Source organism: Coregonus lavaretus, assembly GCF_964263955.1.
Source record: "Coregonus lavaretus genome assembly, chromosome: 39".
In the NCBI taxonomy this organism is placed as follows: Eukaryota; Metazoa; Chordata; class Actinopteri; order Salmoniformes; family Salmonidae; genus Coregonus; species Coregonus lavaretus.
Window position 1 is genome coordinate 28,314,199 of NC_140026.1, and position 24,654 is coordinate 28,338,852.

The 24,654-nt window shown below is 40.3% G+C and overlaps 1 protein-coding gene and 2 long non-coding RNA genes across 3 annotated transcripts in view; 1 reads left to right on the plus strand and 2 right to left on the minus strand.

Annotated features, from left to right (window-relative positions):
* LOC311113016 (NACHT and WD repeat domain-containing protein 2-like) overlaps positions 1–24,654 on the plus strand; it is a gene marked incomplete at both ends in the record, with an annotated part of 88,326 nt that overhangs the window by 13,935 nt on the left and 49,737 nt on the right. The window contains one exon of the mRNA XM_084156134.1: positions 3,627–3,715. Within this exon, the coding sequence (XP_084012260.1) occupies positions 3,627–3,715 (89 nt within the window). The remainder of the gene's footprint in view (positions 1–3,626; positions 3,716–24,654) is intronic.
* LOC311113018 lies at positions 16,081–17,306 on the minus strand. Its single transcript, XR_014610948.1, has 4 exons — positions 17,258–17,306; positions 16,995–17,166; positions 16,734–16,861; positions 16,081–16,607 (listed from the first exon to the last, which is right to left on the minus strand). It is a non-coding gene; the product is annotated as an uncharacterized lncRNA (long non-coding RNA).
* LOC311113017 lies at positions 17,576–18,850 on the minus strand. Its single transcript, XR_014610947.1, has 5 exons — positions 18,501–18,850; positions 18,235–18,380; positions 17,990–18,126; positions 17,772–17,865; positions 17,576–17,681 (listed from the first exon to the last, which is right to left on the minus strand). It is a non-coding gene; the product is annotated as an uncharacterized lncRNA (long non-coding RNA).

Below are 24,654 nucleotides of genomic sequence, written 5' to 3' on the forward strand. Positions count from 1 at the left end.
GACCAAGAGACCTTGTCTTGGTGTTATGATTTTATGACTGGCATAATAGAGTTTAGAGTGTGCTACTTTCCCTGTTGTGTTATCATGAAGGGGAAAGGCACAGGTCTCGCTTTTCCAAAGCATTAACATTTCAGCCATGTTGACCTTAATGAGACAGCAAACGAACTGCATACAATCAATAGAAATTAGAATCAGATGCTGTAATGTGGCAAGTATATATTTGCAGTTTGAGTTGTGCTGTTGAGTTGTGTTTGACCTCCTGTCCCATACTGTAATATATTGTATGTACTAATATTTGAAAGAAATATATCTAAATAAATGTATTACTCATATACATTGTATATAAAACATTCCTAATATTGAGTATTTTTAAGCCTTGAGACAATTGAGACATGGATTGTGCATGTGTGCCATTCAGAGGATGAATGGGCAAGATAAAATATTGAAGTGCCTTTGAACAGGGTATGGTATTAGGTGTGAGGCTAATTGAGGCTGGGTTTTTCACGTTTAACAGTTTCCCGTGTATTGAGAGTGGTTCACCACCCAAAGGACATCCAGCCAACTTGACACAACTGTGGGAAGTATTGAAGTCAACAAGGGCCAGCATCCCTGTGGAACGCTTTCGACACCTTGTAGAGTCCATGCCCCGACGAATTGAGGCTGTTCTGATGGCAAAAGGGGGGATGCAACTCAATATTAGGAAGGTGTTCTTAATGTTGTGTACACTCAGTGTATGTACATATATTATAATAGATGCATTTTCCGTAGACATAATTTACAAACAAAGCATTTATGTTTAGTGAGTCCGCCAGATCAGAGGCAGTAGGAATGACCAGGGATGTTCTCTTGATAAGTGTGTGAATTTGACAATTTTCCTGTCCTGCAAGCTTTCGAAATGTAACAAGTACTTTTGGGTGTCATTAAAATATCAATAGTAAAGTAAAGGACAGATACCCCAAAGAACGACTTAAGTAGTACTTTCAAGTATTCTTACTTAAGTACTTTACACCACTGCCCAGGACATATTGCAACACATGTTGCCACGTACAGCATATTGCCCGTAGCATGTTCCTTTCTCTCCCTTTGTAGCAGTACATTTACTATACTCTACATTCACTATATGTGATGCTACCCTATAGCATGTGCCAATGTGATTGACAGTGTCCCATGACTAAGACCCTTTGCTGAAACATTGGGTTTATGAACTGGGTAACTGGCTACTAATGTTTGACATTTAAAAATAGATAAACACTCAGGAGATGCTGTATACTGAGTTCTGATTGTTTTTCAACACTGTTTGGCATCATATCCTCACAAACGCTTCTATGCAGCAAAGCTTTTTGCTTAGTTGACAATGTCCTGCATCGTTTTCAACGTGTCTGACACATTATTCTAGCATGTACCTATACATACACACATGCTCTCTGCTCATGTTAACCCAATGAGTCCCACCGTAACCTTGGCGCGTTTTGGACTTCTAACCCCTTTTAAACATTGTGTTTGAGCTATGCAGACCTCTGGGTTGCACCATTGGATTAGTCTATTTATTCTGCATCCGTCCAACCATTAGCCATTTGTGGGATTAATGGGGGCTGAGCTAGAGCGGCGTTTGTGAGACAAGGGCAGATCCCGAAGGGGCCTGGGGCCGGTTTTCTATTACAAAAACGTCTGTAGAGTCCGAATGGTTTGACCTACGAACTATAAAAAGCAATCTATGAAAAGATGAGACTCTCACAAACACTTTTTAAATTTTTATTTATGACGCTCACAAGCTACATGAGTCGTTAAAATGTAAGGGGTTCTTCAACATAGAAGATAATAGGAAATCCCAGGACATAGTGTCTATAATACTGTAAACTCCACACAGTTGTCACTGACTAGTTAGATATTAATTTCCCAGTGAGGAAACAATTTATGTACTTACAGCATTCATAAAAAAATATTTTTATCAGATCTTTGCTTTGGCTGACCTTTTAAAAAAATTGACATTTGTCAATAAAATGTATAAATGCAACTGTTTATGTCAAATTGTTTTGTGTTCTACTTGTAGCCCTGGTTATCCTGAAAGGAAAATGGTAAAATACTTCATTGTGAGGCTAAATATACAGGCTGGACATGCAGATAAATTAAAAGCCCATTTTTGCTGGGATCTCGGGACTGATAGGGTTAACTAACTGACACTAATACATGGCTGTAGACAGACAGGCTTCTCCCACACACACACACGCTGTGTGCTGTGATGTCCATGTTAATGACCATGGCCTCATTGTCATATCGCTGTCGGCCATGCCGAGAGACTTGGCCTATCGGACACATCCTCTCTCTCTCTCTCTCTCTCTCTCTCTCTCTCTCTCTCTCTCTCTCTCTCTCTCTCTCTCTCTCTCTCTCTCTCTCTCTCTCTCTCTCTCTCTCTCTCTCTCTCTCTCTCTCTCTCTCTCTCTCTCTCTCTCTCTCTCTCTCTCTCTCTCTCTCTCTCTCTCTCTCTCTCAGAAATGATGGCAGCATAAGAGCCTACATGCCAGAGTAAGAGCCTACAACATGGACATTTCAGCTGTAGCTGTCAGTAAGAGCTCTGGCATGGGTTTGAAGAGAGAGACTGTGTGTGTGTGTGTTTCCGAGATAACAGGCGCTTCCACTCTGCCATGTCTGCCACACACACTTTATACACACACACACATCTCTGTGCCCGGCCGATGTCAACATGCCATACCTCATCATATCTGGGGAAAAGAGCTGTGGTTTACCATATAGTTCAGCTGGGCCAAGCAAGGAAGATATAGAGTGCTGAGAAAAGTGTTTACTTTTTAGAAATGCACATATTTTATAACAGAAAAGAAGCCTGTGTCATCCAAATGCCAACAAAATGATCTAACCCTAAAAATTGTGCCCTAGTTTTGTAGCATGACACAGTCTTGAGCGGGGGACACATTTGAGTGTGACACATTCATTTTGATGATGTGTTCCATCATCAAAGGGACTTTGGCTCTCCTGGGCAGGTTCTATTTTTAACTGTCTGTCCATCCAGACCTATCCCCCTGGAGTTGGGGGGGGGCGGGCCCTGTCCTCTCCAATTATTGTAGCCCAGGGGAGGGCAGTGGAAAGGAGAGAAAGACAGAAGGAAGGAGGAAAGGAATTAAAGAGGGACAGAATAATGACCCATAGGCCCTCATTAGTCTGAGACACCCCACAGACCCTAATTATGCCATGCCATGTAATATCCTACATACAATACTTCCCAATTATAACAACCTCAGTAACCTAATCTGTCAACACTGCCATTGTTGACCCTTCCCAATTTATGACCTTCGTTGTAGCATAATAATAATAATAATAATAATAATAATAATAATAATAATAATAATAATAATAATAATAATAATAATAATAATAATAATAAATGAAGACACTTTTATCCAAAACAACTTACAGTTATGCGTTTTTTAAGTATAGATGGTCCCAGGAATATAACCCACTTCCTGGCTTTCCAAGCTCCATGCTCTACCAACTAAGCTACAGAGGACCATGTTGCCATATTGGGAAGTCTGTTATAATCATATCAATGAAAATATTTTTTTGTGGATGTCTTCATACTAATCAATGTGTTCTCTTTGTCATTTTGATTTCAGACACAGAAGCAGAGAGGAATGCACTGAAAGAGCATGTATATCCCAAACTACGAGACTTCTGCAGAGAGAACTATGGGATTGAGTTCCAGGTAAAATTACATTTCCAATCTTTCTCTTTTGCAGTCTTGCAATGCAAGAAATATGTTTTTAAGAGGTTTCCAATATTGATCAAAAAGAGGTTTAAAATTATTTCAAATACAATTGTATACAATTGTATTCATCGCATGCTTCGTAAACAACAGGTGTAGACTAACAGTGAAATGCTTACTTACGGGCCCTTCCCAACAGTGCAGAGAGAAAGAAAATAGAGAAATAATAGAAAAATAAAACACGTATTAATAAATACACTATGAGTAATCAAAACTTAGCTTTATACACGGGGTACCAGTACCGAGTCGATGTGCAGGGGTATGAGGTAATTGAGGTACAGTGGCTTGCGAAAGTATTCACCCCCCTTCGCATTTTTCTTATTTTGTTGCATTACAACCTGGAATTAAAATAGATTTTTTGGGGGGTTTGTATCATTTGATGTACACAACATGCCTCCCACTTTGAAGATGCAAAATATATTTTATTGTGAAACAAACAAGAAATAAGACAAAAAAAATCTTGACACATCTAGCCACTGGGATTTTTGCCCATTCTTCAAGGCAAAACTGCTCCAGCTCCATCAAGTTGGATGGGTTCCGCTGGTGTACAGCAATCTTTAAGTCATACCACAGATTCTCAATTGGATTGAGGTCTGGGCTTTGACTAGGACATTCCAAGACATTTAAATGGTGAACCACCGTCCCAGTCTCAAATCTCTGGAAGACTGAAACAGGTTTCCCTCAAGAATTTCCCTGTATTTAGCGCCATCCATCGTTTCAATTCTGACCAATTTTTTGTCCCTGCCGATGAAAAACATCCCCACAGCATGATGCTGCCACCACCATGCTTCACTGTGGGGATGGTGTTCTCTGGGTGATGAGAGGTGTTGGGTTTTCGCCAGACATAGCATTTTCCTTGATGGCCAAAAGCTCAATTTTAGTCTCATCTGACCAGAGTACCTTCTTCATATGTTTGGGGAGTCTCCCACATGCCTTTTGACTTATTTTTTTCGTTAAGCAATGGCTTTTTTTCTGTAAAGCCCAGCTCTGTGGAGTGTACGGCTTAAAGTGGTCCTATGGACAGATACTCCAATCTCCGCTGTGGAGCTTTGCAGCTCCTTCAGGGTTATCTTTGGTCTCTTTGCTGCCTCTCTAATTAATGCCCTCCTTTCCTGGTCCGTGAGTTTTGGTGGGCGGCCCTCTCTTGGCAGGTTTGTTGTGGTGCCATATTCTTTCCATTTTTTAAATAATGGATTTAATGGTGCTCTGTGGGATATTCAAAGCTTCTGATATGTTTTTATAACCCAACCCTGATCTGTACTTCTCCACAACTTTGTCCCTGACCTGTTTGGAGAGCTCCTTGGTCTTCATGGTGCCGCTTGCTTGGTGGTGCCCCTTGCTTAGTGGTGTTGCATACTCTGGGGCCTTTCAGAACAGGTGTATATATACTGAGATCATGTGACAGATCATGTGACACTTAGATTGCACACAGGTGGACTTTATTTAACTAATTATGTGACTTCTGAAGGTAATTGGTTGCACCAGATCTTATTTAGGAGCTTCATAGCAAAGTGGGTGAATAGATATGCACGCACCACTTTTCCGTTATTATTATTTTTTGAATTTTCTGAAACAAGTTATTTTTTTCATGTCCTTCACCAATTTGGACTATTTAGTGTATGTCCATTACATAAAATCCCCCCCCAAAAAATTACAGGTTGTAATGCAACAAAATAGGAAAAACGCCAACGGGGATGAATACTTTTGCAAGGCACTGTAGATATGTACATACAACTAGGAATAACGTGACAGATAATAAACAGTTACAGCAGAGTATGTGATTAGTCAAAAAAGTTTGTGCGAAATAGTTAAATAGTTAACCAATAGCTACCCAGACTAACTACTTAGCAGTCTTAAGGCTTGGGGGTAGAAGCTGTTCAGGGTCCTGTTGGTTCCAGACTTGGTGCATCGGAACCGCTTGCCATGCGGTAGCAGAGAGAACAGTCAATGACTTGGGTGGCTGGAGTCTTTGACCATTTATAGGGCCTTCCTCTGACACTGTCTAGTATATAGGTCCTGGATGGCAGTGAGCTCAGCGCCAGTGATGTACTGGGCCATATGGACTACTCTATGTAGCACCTTGCGGTCGGATGCCAAGCAGTTACCATACCAAGAGTTGATGCAGCCAGTCAAGATGCCCTCATTGGGGCAGCTGTGGAACTTTTTGAGGATCTGAGGGCCCATGCCAAATCTTTTCAGCCTCCTGAGGGGGAAGAGGTGTTATAACGCCCTCTCCATGACTGTGTTGGTGTGTGTGGACCATGATAGAGCCTTAGTGATGTGGACACCGAGGAACTTGAAGCTTTCGACACTCTCCACTACAGCCCCGTCGATGTGCTCGGCCCTCCGTTTCCTGTAGTCCACGATCAGCTCCTTTGTCTTGCTGAAGTTGAGGGAGAGGTTGTTGTCCTGGCACCACACTACCAGGTCTCTGACCTCCACCATATTAGCTGTCTCATCGTTGTCGGTGATCAGGACTACCACCGTTGTGACGTCGGAAAAAGTAATGATAGTGTTGGAGTCATGCGTGGCCACACAGTTGAGGGTTAACAGGGAGTACAGGAGGGGACTAAGCACGCACCCCTGAGGGGGTTGAGGATCAGCGTGGCGGATGTGTTGTTGCCTACTCTCACCACCTGGGGGCGCCCGTCAGGAAGTCCAGGATCCAGTTGCAGAGGGAGGTGTTCAGTCCCAGGGTCCTGAGCTTAGTGATGACCTTGGAGGGCACTATGGTGTTGAACACTGAGCTGTAGTCAATGAACAGCATTCTAACATAGGTGTTCCTATGTTAGTCCCCTGTAGCTCAGTTGGTAGAGCATGGCGCTTGCAACACTAGGGTTGTGGGTTCGTTTCCCATGGGGGGCCAGTATGTAAAGGTATGCAATCACTAAATGTAAGTCGCTCTGGATAAGATATAATCCATCTGGCCCTGAGGCCTTGTAAAAGTTAACCTGTTTAAATGTCTACGGGGAGCGTGATCACAGTCGTCCGGAACAGCTGATGCTCCCATGCATGGTTCAGTGTTGCTTGCCTCAAAGCGAGCATAGAAGGCATTTAGCTCGTCTGGTAGGCTTGGGTCACTGGGCAGCTTGCGGCTGGGTTTTCCTTTGTAATCCGTGATAGTTTACAAGCCCTGCCACATCCAACAAGCTTCAGAGCCGGTGTAGTAGGATTCTATCTTAGTCCTGTATTGACGCTTTGCCAGTTTGATGGTTCGTCGGAGGGTTTAGTGGGATTTCTTATAATCATCCGGATTAATCTCATGCTCCTTGAAAGCAGCAGCTCTAGCCTTTACCTCAGTGCGGATGTTGCCTGTAATCCATGGCTACTGTTTGGGATATGTACAGTGGGGAGAACAAGTATTTGATACACTGCCGATTTTGCAAGTTTCCTACTTACAAACATGTTAAAAATCCAGAAAATCACATTGTATGATTTTTAAGTAATTAATTTGCATTTAATTGCATGACATAAGTATTTGATCACCTACCAACCAGTAAGAATTCCGGCTCTCACAGACCTGTTAGTTTTTCTTTAAGAAGCCCATTTTTAACATGTACATATTACCTCAACTACCTCAACTAGCCGGTGCCCCCGCACATTGACTCTGCAACGGTACCCCCCTGTATATATAGCCTCCCTACTGTCACTTTATTTTACTTCTGCTCTTTTTTTTCTCAACACTTTTTTTGTTTAAAATAAATGCACTGTTGGTTAAGGGCTGTAAGCATTTCACTGTAATGTCTGCACCTGTTGTATTCGGCGCATGTGACCAATACAATTTGATTTGATTTGATTTGATTTGATTTGATTTGTTCTCCACTCATTACCTGTATTAACTGCACCTGTTTGAACTCATTACCTGTATAAAAGACACCTGTCCACACACTCAATCAAACAGACTCCAACCTCTCCACAATGGCCAAGACCAGAGAGCTGTGTAAGGACATCAGGGATACAATTGTAGACCTGCACAAGGCTGGGATGGGCTACAGGACAATAGGCAAGCAGCTTGGTGAGAAGGCAACAACTGTTGGCGCAATTATTAGAAAATGGAAGAAGTTCAAGATGACGGTCAATCACCCTCGGTCTGGGGCTCCATGCAAGATCTCACCTCGTGGGGCATCAATGATCATGAGGAAGGTGAGGGATCAGCCCAGAACTACACGGCAGGACCTGGTCAATGACCTGAAGAGAGCTGGGACCACAGTCTCAAAGAAAACCATTAGTAACACACTACGCCGTCATGGATTAAAATCCTGCAGCGCACGCAAGGTCCCCCTGCTCAAGCCAGCGCATGTCCAGGCCCGTCTGAAGTTTGCCAATGACCATCTGGATGATCCAGAGGAGGAATGGGAGAAGGTCATGTGGTCTGATGAGACAAAAATAGTGCTTTTTGGTCTAAACTCCACTCGCCGTACAACCCCAAGAACACCATCCCAACCGTGAAGCATGGAGGTGGAAACATCATTCTTTGGGGATGCTTTTCAGCAAAGGGGACAGGACGACTGCATCGTATTGAGGGGAGGATGGATGGGGCCATGTATCGCGAGATCTTGGCCAACAATCTCCTTCCCTCAGTAAGAGCATTGAAGATGGGTCGTGGCTGGGTCTTCCAGCATGACAACGACCCGAAACACACAGCCAGGGCAACTAAGGAGTGGCTCCGTAAGAAGCATTTCAAGGTCCTGGAGTGGCCTAGCCAGTCTCCAGACCTGAACCCAATAGAACATCTTTGGAGGGAGCTGAAAGTCCGTATTGCCCAGCGACAGCCCCGAAACCTGAAGGATCTGGAGAAGGTCTGTATGGAGGAGTGGGCCAAAATCCCTGCTGCAGTGTGTGCAAACCTGGTCAAGACCTACAGGAAACGTATGATCTCTGTAATTGCAAACAAAGGTTTCTGTACCAAATATTAAGTTCTGCTTTTCTGATGTATCAAATACTTATGTCATGCAATAAAATGCAAATTAATTACTTAAAAATCATACAATGTGATTTTCTGGATTTTTGTTATAGATTCCGTCTCTCACAGTTGAAGTGTACCTATGATAAAAATTACAGACCTCTACATACTTTGTAAGTAGGAAAACCTGCAAAATCGGCAGTGTATCAAGTAGTTGTTCTCCCCACTGTACGTAAGGTCACTCTGGGGATGACGTCGTCGATGCACTTACTGTATTAATGAAGCCTGTGACTGATGTGATAAACTCCTCAGTGCCATCGATTTAAATCACTGAGTAAGGTTACATTCACACAATAAAATGATTATTGTTGATAGTCAGATTAATATAATAGTTTGCTTAAAACGTTTACATGCTTTGCAAGAAGAACAATTTCCCTAATAATCCTGTTTACTTGGACACCTCTGAAATCAGGCTACCTGATGGGACTTAAATTAATGCAGAAATCGGCAATCAAAATCAACGTTCTACAACAGAGACCATTTTATTTTTGCTAAGCCTATTTGATTCTGAGTTCGAACATACATAATACCTTTAGAAAGTTTTCAAACCCTGTGACTTTTTCCACATTTTGTGGATTTTGTGTCACTGGCCTACACACAATAACTCATAATGTCAAAGTGGAATTATGTTTTTAGACATTTTTACAAATTAATTAAAAATGAAAAGCTGAAATGTCTTGAGTCAATAAGTATTCAACCTCTTTGTTATGGCAAGCCTAAATAAGTTCAGGAGTAAACATTTGCTTAACAAGTCACATAATAAGTTGCATGGACTCACCACTCTGTGTGCAATAATAGTGTTTAACATGATTTTTGAATGACTGCCTCATCTCTGTACCCCACACATACAATTATCTGTAAGGTCCCTCAGTCGAGCAGTGAATTTCAAACACAGATTCAACCACAAAGCGCAGGGACTTTTTCCAATTCCTCGCAAAGGGCACCTATTGGTAGATGGGTAAAGCATAGTGAAGTTATTAATTACACTTTGGATGGTGTATCAATACACCCAGTCACTACAAATATACAGGCGTCCTTTCTAACTCAGTTCCGGAGAGGAAGGGATTTCACCATGAGGCCAAATGTGACTTTAAAACAGTTACAGGCTGAGATAGGAGAAAACTGAGGATGGATCAACAACATTGTAGTTACTCCACAATACTAACCTAAGTGACAGAGTGAAAAGAAGGAATCCTTTACAGAATAAAAATATTCCAAAACATGTACTGTATCCTGTTTGCAATAAGGCTTTATGTCCTGAATACAAAGCATTTTGTTTGGGACAAATCCAATACAACACATCACTGAGTACCACTCTTCATATTTTCAAGCATGGTGGTGGCTGCATCATGTTATGGAGATGCTTGTCATCGGCAAGGAATAATTCGTTTTTTTAGGATAAAAAGGAATGGAATAGAGCTAAGCACAGGCAAAATTCTAGAGGAAAACCTGGTTCAGTCTGCTTTCCAACAGACACTGGGAGACAAATTCACCTTTCAGCAGACAATAACATAAAACACTAGTGGCCTAGTTACAGTTTTGAAAACCCATGGCAAGACTTGAAAATGGCTGTCAAGCAATGATCAACAACCAATTTGACAGAGCTTGAATCATTTTTTAAAGAATTATGTACAAATATTGTACAATCCAGGTGTGCAAAGCTCTTAGAGACTTACCCAGAAAGACTCTGGGTAAGACAACTGTAATCGCTGCCAAAGGTGATTCTAACATGTATTGATTCAGGGGTGTGAATACTTATGTAAATGAGATATTTACATACTTCATTTTCAATACATTTGCTAAAATGTCAAAAAACATGTTTTCACTTTGTCATTATGGGGTATTTTGTGTAGATGGGTGAGAAAAAACTAACAATTTAATTAATTTTGAATTCAGACACAACAAAATGTTGAATAAATTAGGGGTATGAATACTTTCTGAAGGCACTGTATAAAGTTTGTATGTGAAAACTATTTCTATGATGCATACTTTCAGTTTTTCCGAACTCACTTCACTCGCACATAAGAGGGAGGTTTACGCTACCGGTGCTGTCACATGCGCAGATCAAATACACTGCTGGATTAAGCTGTTTGCATATTTTCATAATTTAAAAGTTTGCTCAGAAAACCAGGTGTTTTAATTGACGTATGCTTACTTCGATTTTGACCTTACCCCAATTAAGATAAGCAGAGTAAAGTGTTTACAAGACAATTTGCCATACTAGGCCTACTGCCATAAATCAGTTTAATACCGAATTATTAGTCTGCATGTAAACTTACTCACTTTATTGACTGGTTCATTGATGAAAGCAGAAACAAACTCAGCCACATGCCTTGAAGGGTCCCACGAGCGATCTGCGCAGACTTTAAGGCAGACAGAAGGGCAGTGGAGATAAGGAATGATGGTGAACTCTGTAGGATATCTCCCTTTGATAAGACTGTGTTTGTGTGTGTTTGTGTGTGTGTGTGTGTGTGTGTGTGTGTGTGTGTGTGTGTGTGTGTGTGTGTGTGTGTGTGTGTGTGTGTGTGTGTGTGTGTGTGTGTGTTTGTGTGCACATTGTCGTGAATGAGCCTGGTCAATATGACCGGAGGACTCCTCCAGTCTCCAGACAGGACTCTGGTAACACTGAAACAAGGAAGAACAAAGACTCAATCACAAGCAGCTGGAGAGCAGCATAACCCAGTCAAAGGCAGGGAGGAAATGACGGGTGTGGGTAGACTGTATGCAGATGTTCCTCTGCTGGAGGGCGGAGGTTCATCTTATATCGCGACATCCCCGTCGAACTCAAGCCCTGGGTTAGAGCTGGTGGAGCTGCCGGATGGCACATGGGCGTCTTCACGTATGAAGGAAACTTTGCTTAAATGTCACGTGTAAGGGAGAGGATGTGTTGCGTGGCTGTAGTCAGGTGAGGCATAGTGTCACGGTTTCGGCCGAGGCTGCCTCTCTTCCTTGCTCGGGCAGGCTTCGGCGTTCATCGTCTCCGGAATACTAGCTGCCACCGTTGTATGTTTCTATGTTCGTTTGTTCTGGTCTGGTATTGTACACCTGTTATCGTTTAGTGTCATTAGTGTCCTATAAGTTCTCGTTGTGTTTGTCAGGTGTTGTGTGCAAGGTAAGCACAGAGCTTAAGTGTTAGAAGCAACTGTAGAGTGTAATTTCTATAACAAATCAATAAAATCTATCAGTTGTGAAACCAAAAAAGGAAGTGTTACTAGTTTTCATTAAGTAGTTAATTTATTTGTTGAATAAAGTGTTAGGAAGTAAAGTAACATTATAACAACTATAGGCTTAGGGGGTTCACCTTCGGTGCACCATGGCCAGACCATATTGTTGACTCAAGCAGGAAACCAAAAGGGGAGCTCGAGGGTAACTGTGTTTAAGGCATACTAAAGGAGTACTGGGAGTCTAGCCTATAGGGTGTTTGTCCTCTACCCAGACAAAGTGCTGAACCCCTGCTTTCAGTTGTTAGATTCTAAATAAACAGAGTAAAACTCACGGACGACTAGTAAAGCTCAAACCAAGTTTATTCACCCACTGGGTCACACAGCTGCATAAGACAAAGACATGTTTACACAAGCACATATTTATACTTTCATCCTATGCTGAGTCTCCTCCTTGCACATCTGGACAGCCAATACATCTCTGTTGCTAGACAGGACTCTAGTGACTCTAGTGCTAGACAGGACTCTGTTTATTATCTATGCATAGTCACTTTAACTCTACCCACATGTACATATTACCTCAATTACCTTGACTAACCGGTGCCCCAGCACATTGACTCTGTACCTGTACCCCCTGTATATAGCCTCCCTACTGATATTTTATTTTACTGCTGCTCTTTAATTATTTGCTATTTTTATATTCACTTATCTATTTTTTACTAAACACTTTTTTTATTTTCTTAAAACTGCATTGTTGGTTAAGGGCTTGTAAGTAAGCATTTCACTGTAAGGCATTTCACACCTGTTGTATTTGGCACATTTTGATTTGATTTGATGCCTGTTCTTTCTCACTTCATCTGACCTGACCACTGCACAAATTCCTCACTCCTCCCAACTCACATCTGTCCTACCTTATCTGTTGACTGGAACCAGACTGTGACCCTTCTCCTCTCCATAGGATACCTGAGATTTAACAATAACATGTTATTCCTGCACTCCCCTTTCTCACTCAGTAGATGTATATACCCTCAGTTCTAATATGGTAACATGAATAAGGATATTTAATATTTCAAGTTTAAAGTTAGTACCCAACACAGTTAAAGATAATTTAACTGAAACCCTATACCCGGGACTTTGCGAGTGTGACTCTCCCGTGAGCATGCTGTCCGGTCAATTAGAAAGGGAGGACCAGCCGCTAGCAGGAGTGTCTGGGATTATACCGCGCTTATAACAAATAGTTAAACCTCGTGGCGGAACGTAACCTGCATGAACAGTGAGAAACCACACAGTAAGAGCCGCGCCACGTATTAAAATAGTACAGAGCAAACTATACATAAATATTGGATTACTCGTTGGTGTTATACCCAAAAAAGCCCCCGCTGATACGTAGTGTACCGTATCACAAACTACCTATGAAGTGTAATCAGTAGGTACACAGTAAAAACAGAAGTGTTAATTTAACTCCTATCGAGTTGAATTTAACTCTGTTTCAGATAACATTTGGTCCCACTCAAAATCAGTGTAAAATGTACTCTTTGGTCAGTGTAAAACTTTTAGAGTTAATTCTACTCCATATTGTGTAAAAAATAACAATGAAATGTGTCAAAATATTTAACACTGTAGTTTAATCACACTGTTGAGAGTAATATGATTACACTGTATAGAGTTAAGTCAACTACAATTTTACTTTAAAAAATGACACTTTAAAGTGTAATGATATTTACTTTTCATTTCTCTACAGTGTTTTTTTATTTTTTATTTAAATCATATGATGTAGTGTTACTGAATTATAGAAATATCAATACTATCAAATAAAACAAAGCACAATAATACAAGATGAGAGCACCCACATGTATTGAAAAAAAAAAGTATAATTTCAATGTCCGTGAATTTACATTGTACACCCATTGCCTTGTCTATGACAGAAGTATAACATCATAAAAATGTTCACCAGAGAAAGCAATATGGCACAACAAGGAGAGCTGTGTCATTTCCTCCATATGACCTTTGTATGTCAAAAGGTCTAGGGTAGTGCAGGTTGTCGACATGAAAAAAAACTAAATCATGCTTTGATCTGATCACCTCATATGCATGGAAATGTTCTTGAAAAGTTACTGTAACTAAAGGCACTGTGAGTAGTAACAGTTTTTCACACATTATCAGAACTGACTCAATCTGATAAAACAAGGGCACTTCAGAGTCAACTTCGCCACAGATAACCAAGTGTGGGCGATAAACATACCCATTATGTTTAGCCCAATTAACCTTCATAACCTGAATGCTACTGGGCACTTGCATTGCCAAAGCAATTTCAGAACCTCCTTTTACCATATTTAAAGCCACCATTTTTCCTGGACCAATATCTAACCGACTAAAAGTTGTTGATCTTCGCCAACTATATGCCATATGATTCTGATGCTTTTTTGCCAGCGTTTTGGTAATATTTTTAAACGATTTAAGCTGTTTTTTGAAAAAATTATGTTTGCCTTCATACCTCATACACCAACTATGAAGTACAGGCCCTATTTTCTGGATGCAGCGGGGATAGTGGATAAGAAAATGGTGCTTTGGTAAAAGTTTTTTCTGAGGATACAACTTCTTAAACAGTGTATGGTGATCAACAATCAAATGTTTTAAATATACACATAGACCTTGAGATAACATGGGCGAGAATATAATGTTAATTATTTGCAATAATAAAAGAAGCAGGCCCCAGTGTTGGTCAGTAGAAGTTACAAAATCTCCAAAGATAAGAGGAACATTCCTAAGTAAGCACCAGGACTGAATTGCATTCAGTCCCAGATCATTAGATCCTTCACTTAAATTAACAGTCACAGGCCTGTTATTTCTCTCTGTGAAACCATAATCAAAACTTTGTATTCTTGAATGTATTTCTCCTGATGTAACATGTTTTTCATTCAAATACAGAAATAATAACTTCAATTCGTACTGGCCAACCCCTTCTAACACATCATGCATCACATCAACTGAGAAGTTCTCAGTTGTGTGAAAATACCTCAATGAATTTAATATGCATGACCTTTTCACACCAAAAACATACGGAAGGGATGGATTACAAGCCATTTCTTGACAGTGAGCAGTATGCATATCTTTGGTGCGTAAAACTATTTTGGAAGAATCTTCAGAGAATTCTGTTTGAAAGTCCTCCTTTTCTGCTAAACAGAACCTGCAACAGTACCTTGCACTGAAAGACTCCACCAGACCAAACAAACTATGCAAACCCAAATTATCACCTGTTACCTGTACTACAGTGCCACGTACATAACCACTGTATAATGGAATCTCAATACCATCGCTCTCTAACACTTTAATGTCTCGAACAATGGGAGCAAAAATTTCACTAAAACCATATCGTTTAACATCTTGAGTATGAAATAAGGCGCACAGGCGTATGTTAGCCAAAAAAGAATTCCATTTTGGAGAGAAGTTTCTTAAAGTAAAATATACTCCACCCAATTTATGAATACCTCGCTTGGAACCCAATGGGTTGGCGACCTCAAAATCATCATAGAACATCTGGACCTGTATTGTCTGCTTCTCAGTTGAGAACAGGGGGTGACTTTAAAAAAAAGATCCATCACAAATATCTCTCAGTCTAGAGTTGCTGGTAGCTGAGCTTTGCAACATTTCTGCAAAATACTGACTTTTAAATATTGACTGCAGTGTAGATAAAATTGGAATATACATGAATTTATCTTGAACTACTACCTGATCATATGTTCCAGTCTTTTTATTTCGTCTTGTGTCAAATCTTGAACCAATCACACATTCAACTGGTTCTACTATTTCCCACTTGGCAGTCATAAATTTTGATCGCTTGTATTCCGAATTTAGAACTGTGAAAGGATTCTCTAACCCCTCAAAACACGCCTCAACTTTCTTGCACATTTCTGTTTCTCTTTCATTACTAAATACATGCTTTATCACTGTTTCTTTAGCATGCTGATGAATATCGTGAACAATCTCTTCCATGGAAATCACTACAGTATTTACTGTACTTTGACCAACACCTGCTGCCTTTAGATCAGAAATAACAGCTGCACAACTATTTACAATGTATGGCGAAGATAACTCTGACTCAGCCTCTAAACATTCAGTCGACACTTCAACATGAGAAATATTACTGGTGTTGACGGTACTTTGAGGGTCTTCTTCTATAGAATCTACTAAACTTTCTCCGTGGCACTTGTTAAGATGTTTTCTAAAACCAGAAAAGCTACCAAAAGAACGTGAGCATCCTTCTTGACCACATTTCAGAAAAAGAGTCCTGCCTGTACATAGCCCATGAATTATCTTAAGGTGCTTAACAAGGTTGTTTGGACTTCCATGGTCACTTTTGCAAAGAAAACACTTCATAGTTTTATCTCAACTAACGCACCATTCTTGCTCGCAACTCAGCAACTCTAGGAGTCTCCTTTGTTTCCCCCATGTCGATGTTATAGATGGTTGTTTGCACAAAAGTGAAAAAGCTGCTCAAGGAAGAACTGTATGACGTACCAAATACGTAATGGGCTTTAAAGACTTCGTCAAAAGCTCCTACTGAACCTGTTGCCTTGCATGGAAGAGCATGCTTGTCAACCACAATGAAGTAGGAGTGAATGCTGCTCTGTGTGGATCCCTGGGCGAGAAGGTAGGGCTGACTGCTTTGGGTGATGTTGTCAAGATGCTGCTGCACACTGGTTCCAACCTACAAAAAAAACACATTCAACAGAATTGTTTTGGTGACTAACCTCTGACAATAGATAAGATCACCTCAAACTGTGCACAAGATTGAGATGATGGAATATATATTTTAAACAACTGTTAAGCATACCTTTTGAAATCTGATGAGCTGATCTACAGCTTGATATGCAGACATCTTTCCCGGCCTCTTTCTACCTTGTGCAGATGGTGGTAGCAAATGTAGCAGCAGCAAGATGGCAGACATGTCACTGTCCCAGCCTACAAATAAGTAAATAAAAACCTGGTTAACATTGTGCCGTAGCATAACATTCTTATTCACAACTTGCACCATTATGGACATATAATGCACACCTACATTATCCACATAAAAAGTAAAACAGTTCATTCATACCATTCTCAACTTCAGCAGCTGACTCAGCATTGCGCATCAAATCCAAGAGTTCTGTGGTGGATACAAGTCCATGGCTTTCCTTTATTACTTTTGCTTTGAAAGTGGTTGGCCACTTCTCCAAGAATTTGTTGGCTGTGGCCTCACCAAACAGAAGTCTGAAATCTTGTTCTATCTGCAATGTAACACACAAAGACAGAAATAATGAGTGTTACCTTATTCTTCATTGGATATTTTTGGTGATGCAGTGAATTAAGTTGTCATACCAGTCCTGGTGTGTCCAGAAATCTTGGGAAGACCGAGAAGACATCTGATGATTTGGCTTCATCGTTGACCATTGCTTGCCGATATATGAAGGTCATTTTCATCTTCTCACGGACAGTGTTTTCATCAGCAGAGTGTCTCAAAACAGCAATAGCTGCTTCCACATCCTCATCAGATGGCTCTCTGTCATAGGTGAAGGGCTGACGATCACGGCCTGGCCCACCAACATAAGACAAAATACAGTGTTAAGAAATCCTTTCTGTACAATTCACAGGTCACCATTATAATTACATGTCACTGATCAGAAAACATACCTTTAGGAGATTTGCTGACTGAGGCACCTCTTTCCTCTGCTGTTTTTCTTTGTATGGTCTTCAATCGCCATGCAAGGTATCCGGAACCACTCTCCGGATCGTAGTAATGATCCTATATTATTATAAATAAATTATAAAGGAGTACTATTCCCATTTCATAGAGTGAATATGTGCATAATGTTGCAATAACCCATTTACTTACATATCCATGTTGTGAGTATGGGTCTTCTAGATAGGGAAACAAAGCTACTATCCCCTGTGCATACATCACTCTGACACTTTTGGGGGGGGATGTCCTAGCATATGAATTCAAAGTTAACATCACACTGAATTGATATTGCACAACACATTTTACATAATTAATAACCGGAAAATAATAACAATGTTTCTTTACAGCCCATCTATATGCTTAATGCTTACCCATGTGTTTCTGTCATCTCAGCAGCAAGTATGTTGATCATCTGTCTTCTGGTGGCATCTGTCAGAGATTTGGTTTTTCCATACTCTTGCATAATGCGTTCACCACCAGGCTTTGATGTTAGGATTTTTTCAATCAGCTATAGGTGGAAAGAAATGTGCTTTCCGTAATTGTAAAACAATATGTAATGCTGTCACATGATGAAACAACATTCAGATTGGACTTAACAGCAATGTTCACCACTTACTGCTTTTGCCTCATAGTTTATGTGGCATGGCCTTTTAGGCTGGCTTCCTTCGCCAGCCGCTACTTCTTCAACATCGTCACACACAGTGAAATTCAGAATGATGGTGTCATCAGATGTACCCGAGCATGATGATGAATGAGAGGTATCTGTTCATTATGAAATTTGTGCAAAACATAGAAACATATTACAATAAACTGTTATTTTTAAGACAATAAAGGTTCTCATTCTGGCCTTTAAACTAAAAAACTAATTGAATGAATGAATACCAAGTCCATTGCCCAGCATGATTCTGAAAGTTCCAGGTGACTCCTTTACTAATTCTTCAAAAACATCTGAGTCAACTTCTGTGTCAGACTGGTCATACACCTTAATGTCTGGCTTTCTGCTTTCTGGTATGTTGAATTTTAGACACACTGTTAAAAAAAGAAGAAAAAAAAGAAAAACATGCATTCCCTTCTCACAAGAATCCAAGTTCATACTTAAGGTTGCCTCATGTGTTCACAAAATGATGAAAGACAAGGATCTGCACCTGATTTTATGTTACTGAAAATATAAAGCACAGCAGAAATGACTATAGACCTAAATAGATATCATAAGATAATAGCTTAATGCTGTATTATTTTGTCAGTAGGGTGATATGTATTGCTTTAACCTATTATACCTACCTTCTTTCAAGAAAGCATTGAATGTCAGCTCAGATAGCTTGACGTATTTCTGCTCTTCCCCGAGCTGAACACGCAACAGCATTTTGCCTCTGTTAACAAAGAAAATATATATTCAAAATCATCATTTAGTGCTGGTTCAACTAAGCGTTAGCTAACTATCCATTTATCTCAGTAGTACTAGCTACGCAATGCACTATGCATTACTTAGACGTTACACTGCAATTACAAAGGCTGAAGTAGACAAAGTTGTGCTGGTTGAATATAACGTTAAGCTGCCATTTTCTGCAGCAAATGGGTGTAGGCTAGTTCAAGTTTAGAGGCACATTGTCCCATTAGCTACCAAATAATTAGCTATGTGTCAAAGTTAGCTAGCTCATTAGCCATTTTAGTTCGAACAGTAGCTAACCATTAAAATGGTTAAGCAATGTTAAACAAACCCGTCATGCAAATCAGTGATCTAAGTTATCGTTTTATAACACCAACATTAGCTGGCTAACTATCAGAAGCATGCTAACATTACCGTTATATATAGCTTTATAAAAAACAGTTAACGTTAGTGTAAGGAAGCCTGGGAAGCTATACAATAACGTTAGCTAACAATACTATCTGTATAAATGTTTTGTTGTTAGCGAACGTTATTTTACGTATTTACCATTCTGACAAACTTCATTCGTGAAAATATTGCAACACAAAGAAAGACAGTTACCGATACTGATTGCAAGCTAGCTAACCGCATGACAAGCACAATCTGCGCTCATGCCAAACGGTGGTGTCCTTCAAACGAACTGATTAGCTAAGTTAACGTTACCTATTTTTAGCCATATGAAACAGCAAGCCATTCACAAAAATATCAAACATATTCCATGGGTATATCATATAACAGTTATTACTGTCAACCATCTGAACTTACAAGCTAATTTAGCTGGCTGATGACGAGGTCACTGCAAGGGGGACCGCCGCATGGAACTCGTAACTTAAAATATGACCTTGACATCAGCACAACTCTAAAATTATGTAAAGTTAAAAAATACCGGTTTGGTGTTGAAAAAACGGGGATGTAACTTACCTAGCAATATCTGTGGCCTAGCTACTCCTTCGCAATCTTCCTCCACCAACGTACGTGCCAAACTTCAGCAAAGCAGAGTGGCGGGTATTCATCACTGCTGTAGAGTTGAAATTGTCACTGCGTATCTGCAGATTTTTACACTCACTTTTAACTCCACTGATAGAGCAACTTTACTCTCAAAAATGTTGAAAATACTCTATCTGGGTTAAAATAACTTTACTCTGAAATATTAACACCCCATTTTTTACTGTGTAGGAGTGAGCTAGCCTCTGTGGCAAGCAGGGATAGACCAAGAGGAATTACCAAGTAGTTAAGTGGAGAGAGAGAGAGAGAGAGAGAGAGAGAGAGAGAGAGAGAGAGAGAGAGAGAGAGAGAGAGAGAGAGAGAGAGAGAGAGAGAGAGAGAGAGAGAAAGAGGGGGCTTAGCTGTGGTAGGCTGGAAGGATCTTTGTCCCTCCATCCGTCCCACGAATTGGTTTGTAAATTAGACTCACAAAAAGCTTTACAACAATGTTGCTAATAGTCCATGAGATCCAAGGAATGAACAGTCCCAACAGCTTCCAAACACCTAGTAGAGTGGTACACGCCGATCTGACTTAAAACTTTCCTAAAATACGTTAGAGGAAAAACTAAAAGAAATGGAGGAACTTATTCAAGAAAGATCAAGTGTAATATGTTATAAAAAAATTAAGCGAACTGGGTGGAATATGGGGAAAAATGCACCATTTAAAAAAAAATCTTCAACATAGAAATGCTACCAAAAAGAATTTACTGAAACTTGTTACAAATGACGGAGTCACCCATGATTCACCAAATTATATTTTGAAAGAGGAAGCAAAGTACTTTAAGCGTATGTTTTCTCCAATAACCAGGCAGGCCAATAGGAAAACTCGTAATTATCAGCTTCCATTCTGTCAGCGCATAAAACCCCTTCGCCAGGCCAAATATATACACTCCTTTCTTGAAACATTAATATCTTAACAGCCTTATCTATTATAGACATGTTACGCAGTGGCGAACCTATAGGCCTTTAGTATGTGACAGGTTCGTGATTCTGAAAGATCAACAACCGTAATACCAGCGCACTCAAGTAGGAGAGTGGTGTAGTGGAGGGTATACACAGGTATAAATCGTACACCCACTTTTTTTCAGTGGGCATTGTGTATACTCACTTCTTAATCCCTACTGATGCATACAAAGTAGTGTGGTGGAGGTATATGACTTATCAATGATGTAGTGCAATAGAGAAATCATGCACAAAGTAGCCTACACAATCGCAAAGCACTTGAAATATATCAACATACGCGCCACACACATAGCCTAGTCTCAGCAGAATATCATCTGCAGGCAACAAGAGTGTGCAGCTCTCAACAGGTTTTGGCATGGAGCAGCTCACAGAAGAATGACATTGGTAGCCGGTAGGGTAGGAAAGACATTTCAACAACCAGTAAATGCTAACTAAGGCAACAATGGGTATGCAAACAGGTACATGTATTGAAAAAAATGTGTCCAAAGTGTTGGTTAGTAGGCTGTTTGTGTTGCGCAATGGTCATCATGCGCTGTTTGCATCAGGGGCATAGACATGGATGGGTCTGGGTGGAAACAGGCCCTCCCACTGGGGAGCCAGGCCCTGACAAGCCCACCCAATCAGATTGATGTCGTTTAAGCGTTGTTGTGGACTTAGACCATCACATTTTTAAATTTTTTAAATTAAAAAAATCAGTGATTTTGAGAGTGACAATCTGAAAAATATATTAGAAAACTCATAAAAAACAGGAAAATATTGGATTTTTTCACACAGGGTGCCTTTCCTTCACTGGGCGGGCCATTTGGGAACTTTTTGGCAAAAGTAGAGTATACCCACTTCTCCATGCACAACTACACCACTGCATAGGGCCGATGGAAAGACAGCAGTCACACACAGTATGATGTTAAAGGATACGCAGTCCATAAACTCGGACATAATAAGCCAGTAGGTTCCAATCATAAGAAGCCAGCTCTGCTACGGCGTGTAAAATGGTCAGAGTGAGGTGTTCTCTCATTTGTGTCTGGAAGTAGCTAGCTAGCAAGCTAGCCAACTTTAGCCAGTTAGCTTGGGTGCTTGGTTGGGACAAGCATGCATTTGCAGGCAAGCTGCAGAAGGACGAGGAGGCTACAATTCTCTATCGTTTATCAGTGCAATTTTGACGGCCAACTAGCTGAATAAGTTTGAGAGGGTTTATCTAATGTTCCTTCATTAGATTTTAGCTCATCTTGCTCTGGCTAGCATTAGTTGTTGATCTTGTTATTGTGGATAACTGAGGGAGAGAGAGCCTACCTTTTCATTGTTGTTTGAACAATAGGACTGTAAAGTTCCCAAATGTACGAGGACTCCCGTGGTGTTTACATATTTGGATAAATCTATTCAGGTGTATTTTGGCGAATGTATTTGGTTTAATTTACTGCAGTGTCTATTAGTTGTCCAAACGCACAGCTGCTTTCCCACTCTATATTGCTATCGAATGTTCACAAATGCCTTAGCATACATAATTCACAAACATTCTAAGAATTTATGAAAATCTGAAAATGACCATATCTAAGTGGTCGCTTGTCAGAAAATGTTTTTAAAAAGTGTCATGTTCTTCCTGGGGGTGTATATGAACAGATTTTAATAAGGTTTCATGTTGCGGAAATGCTGTCAGTTCCACTTTAAATGCAACAATGTTTCACACACATAAGTTACTTTTAAAGAGCTGGCTAACAACAGCAAGCGCGCTGTAATAAAAAACACAGTTCCACTCACCAGATGATGATCATTTGAAACTTTACTTTTTGTTGAAAGTTATTCTTGAAAAGGGAGAAGCTAACAAATTAGCAACAACATCCTCTTTGATAACACCTGCTGCAGCTGCTGTAAACTAGCCGACAACAAAAGCTATCTAGCTAGACTGTGGGAAAACTACTGCTCGCTATTGCACAGTAACTTGTTGGCCTTCAAGAAGGCAGAAGTTTACATAAATGTTTGTAAAAACGATGCCACCAATTAAGTCAAAATGTGATTGGTTGATTCCACTGTCACTCCAAAATGTTGCCCTAATACAGTTGAATGGCAGATGCCTTTATCTAGCTTCTGATGGCCTAGCCAACGGCTGACTTAGCTAGCTAGATTTATCTCCCCAGAGACCAGCAAAGAAAAATCCTGATTAGATATTTTTTTCTCTTCAGTGTTACCCATTTCCTTTCCAACAAAAACTGAAGAGATTAAATTACAACATTATTGAAAATAAAATATGATATATATATATTATAATTATTATTAATTCATAAATCCTTAGCCCTTCTCTGAAAGTTTAGAAGGACCATTGTTCCCTACTGTGTTTGGGTTAGTAATAATAATAATAATAATAATAATAATATGCCATTTAGCAGACGCTTTTATCCAAAGCGACTTACAGTCATGCGTGCATACATTTTTTTTTGTGTATGGGTGGTCCCGGGGATCGAACCCACTACCTTGGCGTTACAAGCGCCGTGCTCTACCAGCTGAGCTATAATTTGTAGAGTGGGCAATAATTTGTAGAGTGGATCTATTTTCCCTCAGCATATATTTTTTCACTATTCTGAATGTCTAAAGAATCCATATGTTGTCCTGAAATATGAACACAGAAATACTGGACATTTTTAACTTATTATTGTGGTGATTTGACAAAATTACAATCATGGTCTTGAATTGGACTCACATGTTTCTGGTCTCAGTCTTGACTTGGTCTCGGACTTTTGTATGTTTGCCCACTGACAAAGACATGATCAGTCTATAATTTTAATGGTATGTTTATTTGAAGAGTGAGAGACAGAATAAAAAAAATAAAAAAATAAAAACGCATGTCAAAAATGTTATGAATTGATTTGTATTTTAATGAGGGAAATAAGTATTTGACCCCTCTGCAAAACATGACTTAGTACTTAGGGAAAAACCCTTGTTGGCAATCAAAGAGGTCAGACGTTTCTTGTAGTTGGCACCCAGGTTTGCACACATCTCAGGAGGGATTTTGTCCCACTCCTCTTTGCAGATCTTCTCCAAGTCATTAAGGTTTCGAGCCTGACGTTTGGCAACTCGAACCTTCAGCTCCCTCCACAGATTTTCTATGGCATTAAGGTCTGGAGACGGGCTAGGCCACTCCAGGACCTTAATGTGCTTCTTCTTGAGCCACTCCTTTGTTGCCTTGGCCATGAGTTTTGAGTCATTGTCATGCTGGAATACCCATCCACGACCCATTTTCAATGCCCTGGCTGAGGGATGGAGGTTCTCACCCAAGATTTGACGGTACATGGCGCCGTCCATCGTCCCTTTGATGCGGTGAAGTTGTCCTGTCCCCTTAGCAGAAAAACACCCCCAAAGCATAATGTTTCCACCTCCATGTTTGACGGTGGGGATGGTGTTCTTGGGGTCATAGGCAGCATTCCTCCTCCTCCAAACACGGCGAGTTGAGTTGATAACAAAGAGCTTGATTTTGGTCTCATTTGACCACAACACTTTCACCCAGTTCTCCTCTGAATCATTCAGATGTTCATTGGCAAACTTCAGACAGGCTTGTATTTGTGCTTTCTTGAGCAGGGGGACCTTGCGGGCGCTGCATGATTTCAGTCCTTCACGGCGTAGTGTGTTACCAATTGTTTTCTTGGTGACTATGGTCCCAGCTGCCTTGAGATC